The following is a 19,270-nucleotide window of genomic DNA, read 5'->3' on the forward strand; positions in this document are numbered from 1 at the left end:
AGATTTTTTCTGTTTTGTCTCTGTGCTTTTCAAGAGAGATGGGGATCCCTATGAATCAACTTGAAACTTACAAACAGTATTTGAGCTTCTTGAAGCAATCTTCAACACAACTCTTAGAAGCAGATCCTGAATCTCTTCAGACTGAAAATCTGCTTATACAAATGTTCTCCATTGGTAACTTCTTTGTGAAAGAGGGTGATGCCTCACTGTCTGCTTTCTGTACAGGTGCCAAAGAAAATAGGAAAATATTTTTATCTACAGGAGCTACTTCTAACATAAATTACAAGGGAGTTCATAAACCTTGGTAGGAAATAGGTTACTAGAAAGATAGATGAATATTTCCCAAACAAAATATTTCCCAACAACAAAAAAAAAAAAAACTGAGGAAGTGAAACCAAGATGAAAAATCTAACAGAATAAATAGATGAATAGATAATACATCCTCTGAAGTCAACTTCTATTTATTGTTATATATCTACATTTAAACAAAAAAGCATGAATAGAGCATATAGTTAAACTCCATTCTAAAATGCTGAAAAAAAAACAATTTGTTGAGATCATGACCTATTGATAACATTTATTTATTTATTTACATATTTTTGTTAACATAATCCAATGCAAAGTTTAACTTTTCATATTTTAACAGTAACATAGAGAAACAAATAGGTAAACATGATCACTGGAATGACTAGCCTGTTGATTTCAGGCCTGTTATTAAAGTGCTGTTAGTCCAGTAGAAGAAACTCATCCTCACCACTACCATTCATGGACTCATTAAGTCCAAAATACGGTAATGAAAATTCATTCAATTACTGCTCCATACTCTCTATTTCATACATTCACACTGAATCTTTGCTTATGTCAGCTTCATCCAGATGTGAATAACTTGGGGTTTCATGAAGCAGGAAAGAGAGACTGCAGGTCTGTGTCACAGCCATAGCCAGTAGGAACCTCATGCATGTAATGTATGCTTTCTAGCAGCACACTAGTATCACACGCAGTTCTACCGTTGTACACAGGTCACTCTGAAAGTAATGCCTCTTATTTCCACACAAATACAGCATATACCACAAAAAGTATAACACTGTTTGATAGAGCAAACTCTCAGCTAAAAAAAAACACTATTTTTCAACACAGTCATCACCATTAGCTTTGCATTTTTGCCAGCAGTGAACAAGAACATGCATGCTGTGCTTGTAAAAATCTGCAGCAGTGGAGGTGAACCACTGTCACCACTGCTGAAACATATTACCCACTGCCTCATTGTGTTCTCATCCACTGTTTGATCTCCATAAACGTTCAGCAAGCTCTGATGAGCATCAGTGGGTACCATTTTTTTCTGCATGGAGGCTTCCAATTACAAACCTTTGCTTCACATGCACTTTCATGTCAGACACCAAATTGTCAGATTGTGCCTCTGCTGCCATCTGTCACATGACAACAAAATGAAGCAGAATATCAGTGGGAAGGTTCGATCTTTACTGCCATATCACCAACATCCTCCTGTGACATCATGAGCCAATGTGATAAACTAGGAAGCATTACTTTTGGTGTACCCTAGTATGTATTTCATCCAAAACTGTTCATTTCTGTACTGGCCCTGGCTAGGATGAAAATAGCTCTTTCTCATGTGTTTGAACTAAAGCATAGTTTGAGAGAAAAATACCACTTCATTTTGTTTCAGTATTTCCAGTGATGGATTTTCTAAACAACCTTCATTAAATTATATAAGTGATTAAACATGATGAATTATGAACTTGTATAATTTCTTGCATGTTCTGCTTTTGATTTTTTTCAAATGCCAACTACAAAACCTTGATGCATCTGCCAAATTGAATAAATATTGTCGCACTTTTGTTTCCTACACAGCTCACTTATTAGTCCCACACGTGGGACCAAGGGATTGATCCATACTACTGTCACTTACGAGTTTCAGCACATCTTCACCTCTTCCTCTATGACACAAGTTTTCAAGCCTTTACAGCCATTCTTACCAGTCTTCCCTGAAGCTTCCTCTAACCTTTCAACATTCTACCTTAGTCTCCCCAGAGCAGTAGTCATGACCCAGGACTGATGGTGTCCATGGAGTGTTTGGACAAAGCTCTCAGACAGAGTTTGAATTTTGGGTGGTCCTGTGTGGAGGCAGGAGTTTGACTTGATGATGCATGTGTATCTCTCCCAATTCAAGACATTTTGCAATTCTATACACATCAAAAAGGTATGCAGGATTGTGAGGACTTCAAACAACCAGTAGCACAAAACATCAAAAATTGATGCCCAACAGCCTCTTGAAGAAGATGTATCCCACAGTGTCTGCCTGTATTACTAGCAATCAAGACTTGTTCTGCCTTTGCATCCTGCCATCTTCAGTTTCAGCACTCTCACAATACTAAGCACATCTCTAATTTAAAATATATGCAGCTAATATAAAATATATATTGCCAATATTAAAAGATACATTGATAATTGAAAATATACGTAGAGGATATTTTCAATTCTAGGATATTCTCCTAGAGGAGAGGCATAGAAGATGCCTGCTCACTGCAAAAGCCTGTCACCTGAGGAGGGACGGGAGGCATCAGCACCCAACCACCCTCAGCGCTTTCAGTAAGGAGGGGGAGAAAATGGAGGAGGAAAAAAAAAAGAAAAAAAAAGAAAAAAAAAAAGAAGAAGGAAAAAAAAAAAAAGAAAAAAGGAGCGAGGGGTCACGTGACTCGCAGGCGAACCGGAAGCGTGCGCCGCGTGCGGGCCGTGACGTGGCGGCAGTACCGGAAGTACGTGTGCGTGTGTGTTTTGGTCGGGGAACAGGAGGCGGCGGAAGTCGGCGGCGGCGGCCTCTGGGTGAGGCCTGGCTGCGCCCCCGCCCCTCGCCCCCACCCCGCGCTTGCCGTGGAGCCGCCTCCCCGCCGCCCCCTCCTCCCGCGGCCCTGCTCCGACTAGGCCTCCAGCCCTACTGGCCGGCGGGTGGACAAACGGAAAAACAGACGCTACGCCGCCGCCGCCGCCTCTTGACTCTCCATCCACCCTCTTCCACTGCGCGGCCGTCGCGGTCTGGCCAGGTGAGGAGGCGACGGGGCTGGTGGGGCGGGGGCCGCATCGGGGTGGTGAAGCTCCGACGGCGCCCGGTGTGCGGTTGGGCTGCTCGGACTTCTTCCCCTTTCGCCGGGCGCTGCGGGCAGACTGGGAGGCAGGGCGGGCTGCCAAGGTGGGCAGCCCGGTGGAGGGGAAGAGAGGCTGAGCTCTTCTTCCCGGCTCAAAATGGCGCCCCCGATTTTCCCACTTCCCCTTATTCCTGAGCCTGGGAGGGAGCTGCGGGGGAGGGGAGGCGGCAGGGCTGGTGGGGCCGGGCCCGAAGCCTTAGCGGGGAGGGGGATCCTCCACTGCGATTCGACGCCGCTTGGTCCAGCTGTGAGGGAAGGGTTGTGCCCTTCGAGTTGTGCGTGCAAGGGTTGAGGGCGGTGGACCCCTTGCTTTCCCTTTCGTTTGCGACTGGAGAAAGGCCAATGAAGAAGGTGGGAAGTAAAATACTTAGACAACGCGTCGCCATCTAGAGAATGCTGGCAGGCCTAGTGGACGGTGTGTGCACTGTCTGAGTCTCGGTTGGAGTTAGGGGTGAAGCTTGGAGCACTGTAGAAACATTCACCCTCCTATTTTAGAGCATAGCTGAACTGTAAAAATCAAAACATCAAACATCAAAATGTTTCAAGAAATTGGCCCTAGAAAGGCTATTATTCTCCCAGGATTTTCTGTGATTCTTTTCAACCTTATGCCACTTCCACGACATAGGAGTGGAAAAAGACTTAACAGCTAGCTGAGCTAAAATTAATGAGCTCCATTTACACAATATTCAGACTCAATATCGCATCTTTTTTTTTTCTTCCCAGTTTGGTAGTTGTGGACAGACTAGGTGTCTTGCCTAGATGATATTATGTAATAAGAAACGTCAGTAAAAAGTAGAAGTTAGCTGAAGTGAGGTGCTTAGGGACAATGATAGTACAGTCATCGTTACTTACATTTGCTGTATGATGGGCCAGTTTGTCTCAAAGCAATTGATACTATGTGTCTTTTATATGGTATATTTAATAGTTTATTAATAACTGTTGCATTTAATTGGAAATCTGTGAAGTTTTTTTTTTGTGGTGACTGTTGATTCACATCTTTAATTTACAGCTTCATAATGCTTCAATACAAACTGGAACAAATGTTTAGATAGTTATGTGTGTCACTGTCATGAACACTGCTGAAAGATGGCACAGTAATTTTACCAATTCTGGGAGAGCGTAGCAGAAAGCTTTGTTAGCAAGAGTCCTTAATAAGTAGATTTCTTTCGATACTGCTTTTTAAAACAGACAAGGTAGTCCATAATAACCAAATTAAACGATGGTTGCAAGCTTGATGCTGTATGATCTCTATTTGTGAAACATCAGAAAATGTATTAAAAATTAGTACAATATTAATTATGTATAAGAAATATTATCATTTGCTCTGAAATGGGAAAGTATTTCAAGTGATAGAATGTTCCATGTTTGAATTAATCATTGACTTTTCTTGAGGTCTTTGATTATGTACTTAATCACATTCATTGTAGGAGCAGTGTTAGCTGTCTTAATCCCTTTAGTAGTCTGGCTTTTGTCACAAGAGTTATTTTGATACTTCTGTTTGACTTTCTTGTTTAAAACAGACACTGATCTGAATGCTTAAATGACTGAATTAAGTTCCATTAAGTTGTGAGTTTGTAGGTCTTGGCAGGAACTGGTAGAATTCTGGTTATGAACTCAAACATGAGAAATTTTACATGATTTTCCATGAAAATATTTGTGACCCTTTAATTCTCACAAACCTCATTAACAAGGACTACCTAGAAGAATGTAAATTTGACTTCTAAAGGGGTGAGAATACCCAGCTTCTGGTAAATTACCTGGTAGGATTAACAGAAGCACTTTCTTGGTAATGGCAGGGCTAGGAAATGATGCATTTAGTGGATCTTTCCTGGAGACTTTAAGTGAAGCTAAGAAGGGAAGAAAAAAAAAGATACAGCTGGTAAGCTCTTGAAGTAAGCATTCAGAATTGCCTTGAAATTTGTCAGAAAAGAATTAAAATTGTAGTTTGTGTTTGTGAGATAGTGAAAGTAACATTGCTGTCTTCTGCGTGGTGCTTTTTTTGTTTCCCAAAGCTAGTGTTTTACAGATGACTTTAAGAGCTGGAGAACAAGTGTGGCCTGAGTTCTGGAACATATGTGGGTTCTGTAGCATTGAAATCTACCTTTGCATTCTTGTGAGCCAGTATGTTGAGCACAAATCTGAAAAGAAAGGCCAAGAATGTGCTGTAATGGCTGTCATAGTTGTACTACTTCAGATTAAGATGATCTGTTGATTCTTCTTCTGTCATGTTTGTATGATGTCCTTTTGTGAGCTTACTGGACAGTTTCATTGTAATCTGAAACTTGTAAAAGATTATGCATACATGCTTACAGAAAATGATTGTGACTTTATATATAACAAAATCAGCTGGATATGCTCTATCAGGTTTCCAGTTCTTTTTTTTATTATTATTCTTTATTAAAAACTGCATAGTACAACTATGGTAGGTTTCCTTAAGTTAATAGGCATACTGTTGCAGCTATTGAGGGAAGGCTGTTTGCAAGATGTTTACAGGCAGGGCTTGTTGGCCTTGCAAGTAGTGTGATCTTTGTCATCTTGACAGCTTTGCACAATACCTGAGTGTATAGAATGCTTTCTTCTGAAGAAGGGAGGGGTGTGTAAATTGCAAAATTTTCTGATTGGGCATTTATAAAAGACTGATACTTGTTTTGACAACTTAATTCAACTTTGAGTCCCAAACGAATTTTGTAGAGATTAGTAATATTTTGTAAGTGAATTATCTATATGGTAATGTCAATAACTAAAGGTTGTAAATAACCAATTTAAACAAGTAGATTTGTATAGGATAAATCAGTCTTTTGTTTTTTCTTTCATGCCACCCTTTGTATGTTTTTAAGGCAGCAAGCAAAAGGATGATCATAGAGACTAAATGGGTTGATTTTTTGCACATTGCACATCATCTGGAAGTCACTTCTTTCAAAGAGTAATTCACTTGGTTTCACTTGGATTTAACCCTCATATCTTCATGCTCCAGAGTCTAGAAGAGCATGGGATGAATTAAGATTAAAGGTTTTAAAATTATTTCAGGGTTACCTAGGCACACTAAAATGCTACAGTGCAAACAAGTGTTTTATTTTAAAACATAAAGAAATTATCTTCATTTTTCCAAAGGAAGAGATAAACAAATGGCTAACATTCTGATCTATCTGTATTTTGGCAACACCGTGCTGCTTTTTCTTGTATTATAATTAGGTAGAGATTCACTCTTTGTCGCTGATCCAGTTTTATCCATGTTCTTCCCCAACTTCTCAAGCATATTTCAGCAATGCATGTGGAAATAAGTCTTGCCTGAGAACTAACACATCAGCTGTATGTCACTTGTTATTTATTTTTTAATGCCATAAGGATGAAAAGCCTGGTGTTCTTAAACCAGGTAGATCCATTCCTGTATTCTAAAGTATTCAATCAAAACAAATTTAATGAGAGGATTTTGATATGTAATTATAGGGACTAATAATGATAGTGGAATATGTGGTGGGTTTTTTTGTTTTTTGTTTTTTTTTTTGCTTCATAAAACTTTCTTTCATTATTGCGTATTTTCTTCCAAATGCTTAAAAGAACTTACATCTGAAGTATTTTGCTCCTGTTGTGCAACTGAAATAAAAATCATTGATTTTTTTTAAGGGTAGTCATAACTGTCTAGCAGGTCACAACCTTGGGGCAGACAGATGAATAAAAGATTGGAATATTTTAACTGGAAGAGACTAAATTATTTGAGAAGTGTGAGTAAACTAGCAGTGTTGAGCAAATAGGAGTTATCAGTAAGGTGTTGGAAAATATACATTTTTTTGAGGATTTATATTAAAGTTGTATTTACAGTGAGAAAATAACAGCTTATTCAAAATGTTATATTCATTAAGAGTAATGCTTTGATTTCCTTATCATATAATACTAGTGAAAAATAGGTTTAAGGGAGTGTTTCAGTGGTGGATTGGGTTCGGCTAGAGCTGTGGAACTCTCTGCAGAATGCTCCTCAGAACTTGTGCTGAGTTTACAAAAGGGGAATTAGGAAGAGGAATGAAGGCTTAGTGTGTGAGGTAGGTGTATAGTAAGTTGGAATGCTCAGATGCCTCAGAGAACGTCTTAGCTCTGCTTGATGTTTCAGAATGGGAAGGCAGCTAATGACTAAGACTACTGTTTGGTTGGTAAGGTGATAAATTTACCATAAGGAAGATAGAGTAACAACTTCTTGAAGATGGTAGCTTTGCTTGCATTTTGCAAAATTAGTATTAAAGCCATTCTCTACATTGGGATGCTACACTCCAATCTACCTTGCTTTTTATTTGAGACAACAGAGAAGCTATATCCTCAACAAATGCGCAGAATTCAAGTGGGTAAACAACTGTTAAAACAAAGTTGAAAGCTAAGAGATTTTTTTGAATAAATTACTGTTAAATATAGAAGGGTATGTTTTTCTAGCTGAGATTTGAGTAACAGCCAGCTAGGAATACTTCCTCCAGGTTCACTTGGAATTTTGTTTTGGAAGAGAGAAGAAAGAAAATATGGAAAATACTTCTCTAGTTTTTGGTACATCAGTGCCTACCTGTGGAATGTTTAATCTTTGCAGTTAAATACATGCATAAAAACACAAGTCTTTGACTCAAGTGAGAACAACGGGGACTCAATGCTTCTTCATCCACATGAATAAATACTGTGGTGTTTTGTTTTGTTTTTGAACAAGTTTGCAACAAGAGGAGATAAATTGAAGGAATACAGTGTTAGCATATGTTCTTAGCAAAGATCTCTTAAATCCTAGCAGATCAATATTTATGTATTTGTTTTGGAAATTTTTATTTATTTCCATTGGATAGATCTCTGGTGGCTTGCACAAAGCATTCAGGAATTCTTAACAGTCAGGACTGCCATTTTTCCCATATTTGCCATGCTTAGCATTTTCACTTCTAAAACTACAGTTGTTAACTGCAAAAGATATTAAAAGTTTGTGCATCGAGATCTGTACTTACTAATATGAGAAAATTGTATTGGATGTGTGTGAAAAAAGTGAAACAGTGTATTTGCAAAGAACTCAATGTATTGATTGGGTTTTTTGTGGTTCTTTTTTTCCTTTGTTTTGCATTGTTTACTGTTGCTGACTTTTGAATGTTGCTTAATATCAGGAAAAAAAATCTTGGTTATTTCTTGCATGTTACTAGTAAAATATCAAATAACAAGTCCAAACCTGTTGTGTTGTTATACTTTGATCTTGATATGTTATGAAGTAAGAGACTGTATCCTAGGATGCATGAATGAGGGATGGTCAGCAGGGTGAGGGAGGTGATTGTCTCCCTCTGCTCTGCCCTTTTGAGGCCCCACCTGCAGTACTGAGTCCAGCCCTGGGACTTCCAGCACGAGGATGCAGAGGTGTTGGAACAGCACCTCAGGAGGGCTGTGAAGATGATCAGGGGGCTGGAGCAGCTTTCTTATCAAGAAAGGTTGAGGGAGCTGGAAAAGAGAAGGCTCTAGGTGGACCTTGTTGCAGCCTTCCTATACTTGAGTGGAGCTTATAAATAGGAGGGAAATTGACTTTTTACACAGTCTAATTGTGATAGGGCAAGGGGAAATGGTTATAAGTTAAAAGAAGGAAGATTTAGTTAGATATTAGGCAGAAATTCTTTACTCAGAGGGTGGTGAGGCACTGGAACAGCTTGTCCAAAGAAGCTGTGTGTGCACCATCTCTGGAGGTGTTCAGGCCCAGGTTGGATGGGGCTTTGGGAAGCCTGACCTGGTGGGAGATATAATTGCCTACAGCAGAGTGTGGAGCTAGGGAGCTAAGGTCCCTTCTCCCTTCCATCTCAAGCCACTTTACGGTTAAGAGTCTGAAGTCTTGCAACAAAAAGCATAATTGGGCTTTAATGTCATAATTGAAAGTTCTAATGGTTAGATTTGATATTGAAGAAAATAAGTGTTTTGTTTGACATAGATTTTTGTCTAGCTGACTTTTTACCTGTGAGGGTGATAGTACTGGGCACTGTTTGCTGTAAATATTAGTACACTTATGTACTCTGTGCTGCAATGGTGAATTAGGTTTTGCTTATTTGGCTTGTACAACTAATGCCCCGCATTGTTTTTTCATAGCCAGGTTGTTGACAGCAGAAGCCACTGAATTCTGAATCCTGGAACTTACTTTCAAGAACTTGAAACAAAGGACTTCTTTCTAATTTGGGCATGGCTAATCGTGGAGCAACAAGACCCAATGGGCCAAATGCTGGAAATAAAATTTGCCAATTCAAATTAGTACTTCTAGGAGAGTCTGCAGTTGGTAAATCAAGTTTGGTGCTTCGTTTTGTAAAAGGGCAGTTTCATGAGTTTCAAGAAAGTACAATTGGAGGTGAGAAAATTATTCTTTTTATTTCACAATTTTATTCTTTCCATTTTCTTTCCATGAATATTAAGGGAATTCCAGAATGGGTCACTGACAGCAAGGATCAAATCTGAACCGAGCTCTAACTTACTATGAAAAGAACTGTAGTTGGCACAAAGATGTACCACACTTCAGTGTCAAGCAGATGAAGTGAACGTGGGCTTGAACTGCATGGTTCTGGGAAGTGGACTTTATGTTCAGTTTTGTTTGATTGCATGGGTATGTGGCTGTTTGAGTTGTGTATGTGCTACAGCTTTATGCTGTGGGCATAAGGCATAGAATAACCATTCAAGTATTTTGGTGTTTTTGAGACAAAGAATTATGTCTTTCAAAAAGGTTGTAGTGTAATTTATGCAGCCTGTTTTTGCTTTTAAACTGGGAGAACTCGTATGTTTGCATAAATGATTGTTGACATGTAAAAAATCTGCAAAGCTTACAAAAATAAAGCCAACCTAAATTTCAATCATCACCTTTTTTTACACTGTTTCTGGGTATTAGGTATATCTGTCAGCATACACAGAGAACTTTTTTCTCCTTTAACAGTTTTACTTATTTCTGACTTGGTATCTTTAGTAGTGGATTTAGGATAGGTGTTAGTATGAAAGGTTTGTGTTTCACCTCATATGCTTTATGGTAATATAGAAGGCATTCCAAAAGATATATTGAAAAGTTGACAGAAGAAGGTCTGGGTATAGGGAATAATAAAACTAATATTTTTCACTGATTAATTTTTTCCACTTTCACTGATTTTTTTTTTGTTTTAGGGTAGGATTAGGAAAAACCTAATCTGTTCCACTATATAAAAGCTATAGAAAGGTAGAAGAGACTTGACTCCAAGCTCATGTGTACGCTCAGTGTAATATCTGTATTAGTTTACTCTTCTGTTTGAAATAGAAAACAAGAAAGTGTCATACTATACAATTGAGAGAGATTACCTTCAGCAGTGTTGGGACTCAGAAAGTTTTCTGTAGAGAAAGCTGTCCAACTGTAGTCTGCATTTGCTTTAGGCATAATTATCTTTGTATTCAGAAGGGCCTTTTAACAAAGAGAGGCTTATGTGCATTGTGAGCTTGAATAAGAACTTCTGAAAGAATGCAGTGAAAAGCAGACGTTGGATGGTGCTGTATTTGATAACTGGACTTTGCTACTTCAGACTGATGCAATAGTGCTTGTTAGCTACTTCAGGCAAAGTATGGCTATAAAGGATAGTAGACTTTCAGATAATTAACATAGTTAATTATCAATTAAGTACGGTCTTGCAATCTAGAAGAAAGTTGACTTGTTTGCAGAAATTAACTGACATTCTTTTGTAGTCATTGAATGGTTCCTTTCAACAAAAACAAGCGGGTGACAAAGAATAAAACACTTGTTTTAATATACTTCTCTGTACATCCCTTCATTTGTGGAGAGTAGGTACATTCTTCTCTTGAAGACAATAGTATCTTGAACTTCAAATTCCACTTGTTTAACATCTTGTCTCTGCCTTGGGGAAATGTAGCATTCTGATGATTGAGGAGGAAACCCTTAGTATAGCACAGAATGGGTTGGTTGTGGTTTGTTTTTATCTTCATTCTGGTTTTGGGCTGCTTTAGTAGCTGGTAAGGGAAGCCCATTTTACCAGTGCTTGGATATTGAGCGTTCAGAGACCTAGTGATTTAACACTGGAACATTAAAGCCTTTTTCTTCTCCAGCCTGCTTGCTCATCCCTGGTGGATGCTCGTACCTCTGATGCAGGAGCATCTGGCTGCTTAGTAGTCAACTTCTCTACATTAGTTGTGGTGTCGTATATGTATACATATAAAGTGAGATTGACTGACTTTTATTGTAATAAGCTGAGTTGAAGGTTACAGAAAGAGCAGTTCAGGAGTGATTCATAGGGTAACAGTGTCTGTATGTGGGACAGGATAACATCCAACGTGTGCAAGAGTTACTGGTCAGTGCTGCTAAAGGCAGATTGAAACAGATTTAAACTGACCACTGTCTGTGAAAATGTGTGTTGATGAGAGCCCCAGTTTCTTTCTCTACCAAGTAGGGGCCTTCCTTTAGCATGTTGTTGAGATTTTTAGCATAATTTTGATATATGGTTTCTATAGAAACAGCTCTGTGTTTGTGGTATGTAACCTTAATCTGAATGGAAAGTATTTTCTAGGAGTAACTGTTTGAAGACTTGCTATTAACTACTTACTGATTTTGTGATTAGTAGTTAACTTAAAGTAATAACAGATGTTTACCTGCATATCTAAAACCTACATGTTAAGCTGTAGTGGCAGAAGATAAAAGTTTCCCTGAAACTGCAGGCTGTAGAAATCATGCTTTGAAGTAATTTTTGAGATGACTTGAAAAGGGAAAAATATACCTATATGACTGCTTTATGAGCAAGAAAATCTCAGAACTTATTTGAACTTCTGTAACCTTTAACCAAGGTGGGATTGTCAAGAGCTGGAAATCTAGGCTTTAATATTCAGTTCAAATAATGTGGCTGTAGTTCAGAATTGTTAAAGCCGTTGGAGTGTAGCATGAAGAAATGCTGTTTGTTGCATCAAGATAAGAGGTATCTAGGAGGTGAGAGAAAAATTTTGTGGTTGCTGAGATGAACTGTTAGAAAAGAATAATGGGAATTCTTCCTGATTTTTGCTTCTATATGTCTTTAATGTGAGGAGAGGTTGGTTGTTTAATTCTTCTGTGTCGATCAATTACAATGTGTTGGCTTCAGACCTGCTATATTATAATAATGGGCTGGAGTTGTCAAGGATATCATGCTTGATTCATCTTTTGTGAACATAATTTTATAGGAGCAGACTTCTGGTTTCAGCACCTCTGTCTCTTTTGTAGCTGCTTTTCTAACCCAAACTGTGTGTCTTGACGATACAACGGTAAAATTTGAGATTTGGGATACAGCTGGGCAAGAGCGGTATCACAGTTTAGCACCTATGTACTACAGAGGAGCGCAAGCAGCTATAGTTGTATACGACATTACAAATGAGGTAAGTACAATTGAAGTGGGAGTTCTTAGTGGTCTTGTATCTGCTGTTTTTATTTATAACTGTCTTGTGTGTGCCTGTATCAGTTCATCACTTACTGTTGGGCTAAGTGATATTAATTTGAGCCTGGAATCTTTTTTTATCAACAGATCCCTTACTGTGGTCTTTAAATTAAAAAGTAATAATAATAATAATAATAAAAAAAAACTAGAGCAAGCAAATGCCTTTGCAGGTTTTTTTCTAGCCCACTTTATGTCAGTTCATCTGAATTGAAATGTTGCTTACCACACTACCGGTGACAAATTATTTTTGTTGGTGAAAGATGTTGCGTTATTGTTGCAAAATAGGAGGTAGGGATTAAAGGCAGCATAATCTACTGAAGCCATAACATAACTGACTTCTTTTGGTTTGAACTTGCATCAGATAAGCTTTGTATGCTTTCAGTAAAAACAAGATTTAAAGAACAAAGCTTTCAAAAAACCCAACAGCCCTCTACTGTAGCGGTGGTCAATAATTAGAAATGTTGAGAATCCTTGAGTTAATTAATAAACTTTATTCTTCTAGAGGATAAAATAAATTTCTAATTTTCTCTCAACTGCTTCTTTATCTTACTCTAAATAAATCTTCGCATCTTTATTTTTTCAGCACTGTCGTAACTCAGAACATCTAAAAATTAGGGTAGGAATGCATCATTTAAAAAACTCTGAATGTGTCTTAGGACAGAGGTAGCAGCCTTGCTTTAATTGACATTTTGCTTGAAATATAGATAACAGAGATTGGGATAATAGGTGAGTGGAAAAGGATGGTAAAACTCAACTTGCATCATTTTGCAATCATTAACAGGAGTCCTTTGCCAGAGCGAAAAACTGGGTCAAAGAACTTCAGCGTCAAGCAAGTCCTAACATAGTAATAGCTTTAGCAGGAAACAAAGCTGATCTAGCTAACAAAAGAGCTGTGGATTTCCAGGTACGTGCATATCTTCTGTTTATAGAAATAGCTTTTTTTTTTTTTTTTGAGTAGAAGGTAAAAAGGCCTACTGAGGAGCTTATATGCATAGACGAGGTGGTTGTCATAGAGGTCATGCTGTTAAATATAAACCTCAAGAGAGATCAATTCTAGATGCTGCTGAAAAATATTTTTGTACAAATGTTATATGGCAATAGACTAATTTATTTGTGTATTTTTTTAGGCTAATTGAATTTCTGTTCTATGATATGATCTCTTCCTGTCTTCCACTCAAAATTATCTATAATTTCAGTGTTAGTGGAAGCAATAGAATGATCTGCACAGAGTTCGTCTCTAAGCTCTCTGACTTATCCACAAGGGAATTTTGAGAATCTTGTGATAAAGGTGATTGATAGACTTGACTTGCCTAGGGTATGCTGTTGAAGCAGTGTTCAGCTTTTAATCGTGCTTTTCATGGCATTGTTTTTATTTGTGTTGATACACACATGCTCTTCTGTTACGTTTATGTTCTTGAAAACGTTGATTAAACTTAGTTATGAGAAAATGACCTCCAAAGCAAATAAAATTCGCTATAAATGTTCTCATTCATTCAGGACTGATTGATCTTAAGAAAAGTGATTCAAATACATATTTATTTATTAGTCATTAATTCTGTTACTGTTTTCATCTGTGTCATTGTGCAAGATACTGTTGCATGTGATAATGAACCCTTGTATAACTTCAGAAATCAGTCTGCAAAGATTAGTAATTTTATATATTTTTCAACCTAAACTCAACATTCTCAGAAATTTTATTCTTTCATGCCAATTGCAACATAAAAACTACCACTGAAAAATCTGGTATTCTGTGGAAAAATTGCTGTATGTGACAAATGCTGTGTATCTTTATAGATAAAAAACTTAATCAAATTTAATTATCAAAGGAGAATACCTGTACTGTTGTGGGTTTTTTTTGTTAGTTTTGTTTCTTATAGTTATGTTAACATTTTCATTGTCATCTCCACAGGTTTAATAGTCCTTTGCAAAAACATTTCAGATTTTTAAATATTGGTAAATGTGTTATTTCTGATACTGTGTCTAAGCACACCGTTTAAATGAATATTGAACTAGACTACAATACTACAATTTTTCTTTTTTTCTTTTTTTTTTTTTTTTTTGCATCATAGGTACTATAGTTTGGCTTTATGCAGATTTCCTATTGAATTCAAAGTCAGTTACATAATTTGAAGACACCAGGGATTCATAGCTGAACTAACAGGAAGTGGCAAAAATAGGGGACAGAAATATTTCGTGTGTGTATTTCAGATGGAAATTCAGACTGGCAAAGGAGATCATGTAACAAGACATTAGATTCTCCTTATTAGTTTTATTATCCTTACAGAAATACTCTAGTCAGTCTGTTTTATGGATGAAAGATTGAAGGTAATTCTTTACAGAGGTGATAATGGGCTTTTTGGCATTTGAAGGCACTTCCTGTTACTTATTCATGCTATTACAGCTGGAGTCTTGTAGTAGGATTGTCCTTCTAATACTTACTGTTTAGTTTTGTATTAGGTTTGATCTGGAATATTACTTTTTTTAAGACAAATAAGGATTTCAAGATTGCATTTCTTTTAACTGCTTGGTGGAGTTACAGTTTTCCCACAGCTAATGAGTAGCACTCTCTCTTGAATGTTTCAGCAAACCTTTTTTCAAAACGGAATAGAAATTCTTCCTTAGTAGCAACAAGAGTATGAGGTGTAATAAAGTGAGGCTTTAACTTTTTTAAGAATGGACTAATGCAGTATTTTCTTTCAGGAAGCACAAGCTTATGCAGATGACAACAGTTTATTGTTCATGGAAACATCTGCCAAAACATCTATGAACGTAAACGAAATATTTATGGCAATTGGTGAGTTGATGGCAGGGGGTGAGGGAAGGGGGAAGGGAATTTAATATAATTGTTTTCTTGAGAATTGGTGAGTTGATGAGGGGGGGGAAAAAAGAGAATTTAATATAATTGTTTTCTCTAGATGCATATAACTGGAAGCATCTGAACTCAAGCTCTTTCAGACTTTCACATAAATTATTTTTCTTTCTGTGGCACTGATGTTTCCTCAGGCCCTTCACCTACTTTATGATGTTGAGATAAACTGAATTGAAGCATATTTGCGCTGGTTTTCTGTCAGGCACTTAGAGCTTGGATTAATTTGTAGTAGCTGAACAAGCTTAGATTAATTTGAATTCTGTCACCAAGTTTCATGCAACTGTCTTTATGTTGTGATCAGTGATACTGCTTCAAGTTGAAGCAAAATTAAGCTGTAGTTGCTGTTACATATTTAAAAAAAAAAAAAAAAAAACAACACAACCTTTCCCATGATGTAGCTAATCATTACAATTTTACATGATTTTAACAAATCCAAAATATATTTTATGGTTATCACATTAGTATGAGAATGTAAGTAAAAATGTATAAATAAGTGACTTTAATGTTATGCTTTTTGCAGCAGATCTCATACTGCCTTGGGTAGGTGCAAAAGCTATAATAATGTACTTACAAGACAATCATAATTGAAGCTGGAAACATATCAAAATAGGAGATGACAGTGACTTGCTTCAAAGAAGTCAAGAGTATTTGTTTTAGTCTAATCAGAGTATTTGCTAAATGCTGTTTTATTTTAAAGTTATTTGAATTTCAAATGCAGCAATGTAAAATGCAAAGGATGTGCCAAGAATGAGCGTATGTGTTGAAATTCAAAGTTGGAGTACAAGTGAAGGGTACTTTCTGTGGAAAAGTGAATTTTCTAATATATTTTTAGCTCTAACATTCCTTAGGAATTTCTATGAAGGTGATAACTCATAATAGAAAGTTGAAAGTACTAACAATCTTGTGAATTCCCTTGATAGATATAACATATTTCATTATTAAAAAAAAAAAAAAAGAGGAAGAGGACTTTTTTGGGTGGGTTTACTTGCCCTATTTAATAACCTTAATTGGAGTCACTCTATCACTAAGAGGAAACAGTGAAGTATAGTGTCAAATAGCTGTATTAATCTGTTTTTCATGTTGCACTATGGTGACATCTCTTGCTTTCAAAATAAATTGTTTTTAAAGAGCCCTTACCTTTTTCTTTGCAAACCAATAAAGTGGAAGGTAACCTAATGCAGTTTGAACTTCCAGCAAATGCAAATAAAATTATGGCTATGGCAACATTTTGCAGCAAGTACTCTTTATATTAACTATAAATAAATGGGGTGAGAGTTGGGGGATGTACAGAATTCTAAGTAGAAGATATATTTTTGTCATAAATGCTGGAGGTAGCACAACATTTAATGATACAGAAATGGTGAATTATAGTCCTCTTTGCAGGACTACAGCACAGCTTCAAAAATAATTCTTTTTAACATCGCAATGCAAACTGCATCTTTAAAAGAAATGTGAAAAAATGAATCTTCAAATTCTGTTGGGGTTTTGATAATTTATTATATAAACAGTAATTCTTACTTGTCTCTACTTTAATGAAGTACACGCAATAAATCTGACAAAAAGTACATACTTAGTACCTGAGTACTTGGTCTGTAAGGTTCCTAGTCCATGTGAGTATTCTTTGGGTGAAATAGGTGAAATTTAGACTTAGCATTGCATCAAAACAAGGTCTGTGCAGCACTGAGCTTAGAATAGCCTTTTGCACAACATGGGTTCATTTCTAAGGACCATATGTAAATGTGGTCTTCCAAAAATGTAAGAAAAGTTAAAACTGAGAACGCAGGAAGGAATGGTTGTAATCTACAACTGCTTGTGAATTAACTGCTTTAGAGCTTGTTCAAGGCTTCCTGTTATTAAAAAATAAAAACATAAAAAAAAAAAAAAAAAGCTCATTTCCAGTATCTGTGATCTCAAGCAACAGTGCTGGGAAGATGTTTGGTTTTTGGTTGTGTTTTTTTTTTTTTGTTTGTTTGTTTTTTTTTTGCTGATGCTGTGTATCTTCGTACTGTCTTTGCAGCTTAGTGTCATGAGAACTCTTGGGTTCTGTTAACTGAGTTAATCTTTTGGATGTGTGAGTTAACCTTTTGGATGTGCTGGTTTTGTTATTGCTGCCTGTTCCTGTAGTTGAATTTCATTCCTTTTTTGGAAAGTCGTTCTTGAAAACGTTGGCCAGCTTATAATTCTGGAATCAAAGTATGCAGCCAGAAAGTAGAGCAGGAATGGTGGATGGGTCCTGATAAAGTGAACAAGACAGCCTCATGGAAGTCCTCTGAAGTAGAACTTACCTTTCTCTCTGTCAGAAAATTACTCCAAGGAGTTGCTACAAAGAAGGGTAGTGTTTGTCACCTGCATTTTTCCATGTCTGATTGAGAATTATCTTCGAGCTACAAGGGTGACAAAAGTTAGATCTTCGAGCTACAAGGGTGACAAAAGTTAGCACAGTAAATTGATGTATAAGAACTGGACGTATGTATCTTTGAGGGAGGGAAGGGAAAGAAAAGGAGGGGTTTAATCTTGTGCTGAGGGCCATTTCTTAAGTTATATGCAGTGTTTACTCTGGGTAGTTATCTGGGCAGTAGACTGACCCATTTCTGTCTGTTGTGTTCTTTCATTGTTGCTGTATACTTTCAATGTTATTAATATTACCTTCAACGTTCTTATCTTAGATTTTTCTGTGTAGATGAATTCCTGCAAGAGCTGTCACTTTGTGACACAGCGCAGCATGCCTAGGCAGATACTTTTTGCTGCTCAAGATACTAATGCATTTTGCTCTTAAATCTTAGCTATGATAGTTAATCATTAAGAAGTTAAGTGTCTTCTATTACCAACACACTGAATTGAATCAGACTTTATAATGATTATATTGATATGTTTATAGAGTGTAAACTTAATGAAGTGCTGCCTGTTTGTGTACTCAGATGATCTAATCTCACTACAACATTTAACCTCTTATTTTTTTGTCGATTTTATAGCAAAAAAATTGCCAAAGAATGAACCACAGAATACAGGAGCTAACTCTGCCAGAGGAAGAGGAGTAGACCTTACTGAACCCACACAACCACCCAAGAGTCAATGTTGCAGTAACTAAAACATCAATTGCTTTAAACTGTTCTGAATATTCTTCTGCTTCCTAACTGTTAATAACCATGGAATTGGAGTGCTTAACCTGGCCCAGTACAGCTTCCAAACAGCGAAGAGACTTACCATAATAGTCAAGTTTATGATACAGGATTTCCTTTTGACCTAAAATTTTAACATGCATGTATCCACTGCTGTCTGTAATGTTTCAGCATAGAGGAGTGATGGAAGCGGAGTAAACTTCCTTCAGTTAAAAGGTTTTAAAAATCGCTTTCCATTAGGGATATAGAAGACCTACTTTCCATGGACCTAATTGGCCAGTTCTGTTGCTTCAATACTGATTACTGTTACGATGAATAGAATTTGAACTTCTCATAATTCTGAATTATGCTTTAAAAGAGTTTTAGAAACAGGGTCTAAAAATTAAACTCATTCACAGTATTGACGCAACCAGTTGTTTCTGCAGGTATCTACTGTTTAGTTATACATTCCATAGTTTAATAATTTAATCCCAAATACTACTTGCATTAACAATTTAAAGAACCCTGTGCTTGCAGGAAAGTGGATTTTTAGTTGGTACACTGTATGTAAATTATATCAACCCAATTAGTTGTCTAAAGAGAATAGGATAAATCAAGTTTAACTTCATTTCTAATCTGTTCAGAAGGTACAAACCAGTACATTCTTCTTTACAATATAGGATATTTTTTCTTTACAAACTGTAAGAGCTCTTCAAGTAAAACCACAACAAACTTGGT

The 19,270-nt window shown here is 36.9% G+C and overlaps 1 protein-coding gene across 2 annotated transcripts; it reads left to right on the plus strand.

The window, feature by feature from the left end:
* Positions 1-2,850: 2,850 nt before the first annotated feature.
* Positions 2,851-19,269, plus strand: RAB5A (RAB5A, member RAS oncogene family). Of its 2 annotated transcripts, none has more exons than XM_048950989.1 (6): positions 2,851-3,059; positions 9,237-9,489; positions 12,355-12,506; positions 13,347-13,469; positions 15,266-15,359; positions 18,407-19,269. In XM_048950989.1, exons 2-6 carry the CDS (start codon positions 9,327-9,329, stop codon positions 18,520-18,522), a joined length of 648 nt encoding a protein of 215 aa, XP_048806946.1. In that variant the 5' UTR covers positions 2,851-3,059; positions 9,237-9,326; the 3' UTR covers positions 18,523-19,269. The 2 variants fall into 2 exon arrangements, with proteins under 2 accessions (XP_048806946.1, XP_048806947.1); XM_048950990.1 differs by having other exon boundaries at positions 9,241-9,489.
* The last annotated feature ends 1 nt before the right edge of the window (position 19,270 follows it).

This window comes from Lagopus muta, chromosome 7 (genome assembly GCF_023343835.1).
Source record: "Lagopus muta isolate bLagMut1 chromosome 7, bLagMut1 primary, whole genome shotgun sequence".
Classification (NCBI taxonomy): domain Eukaryota; kingdom Metazoa; phylum Chordata; class Aves; order Galliformes; family Phasianidae; genus Lagopus; species Lagopus muta.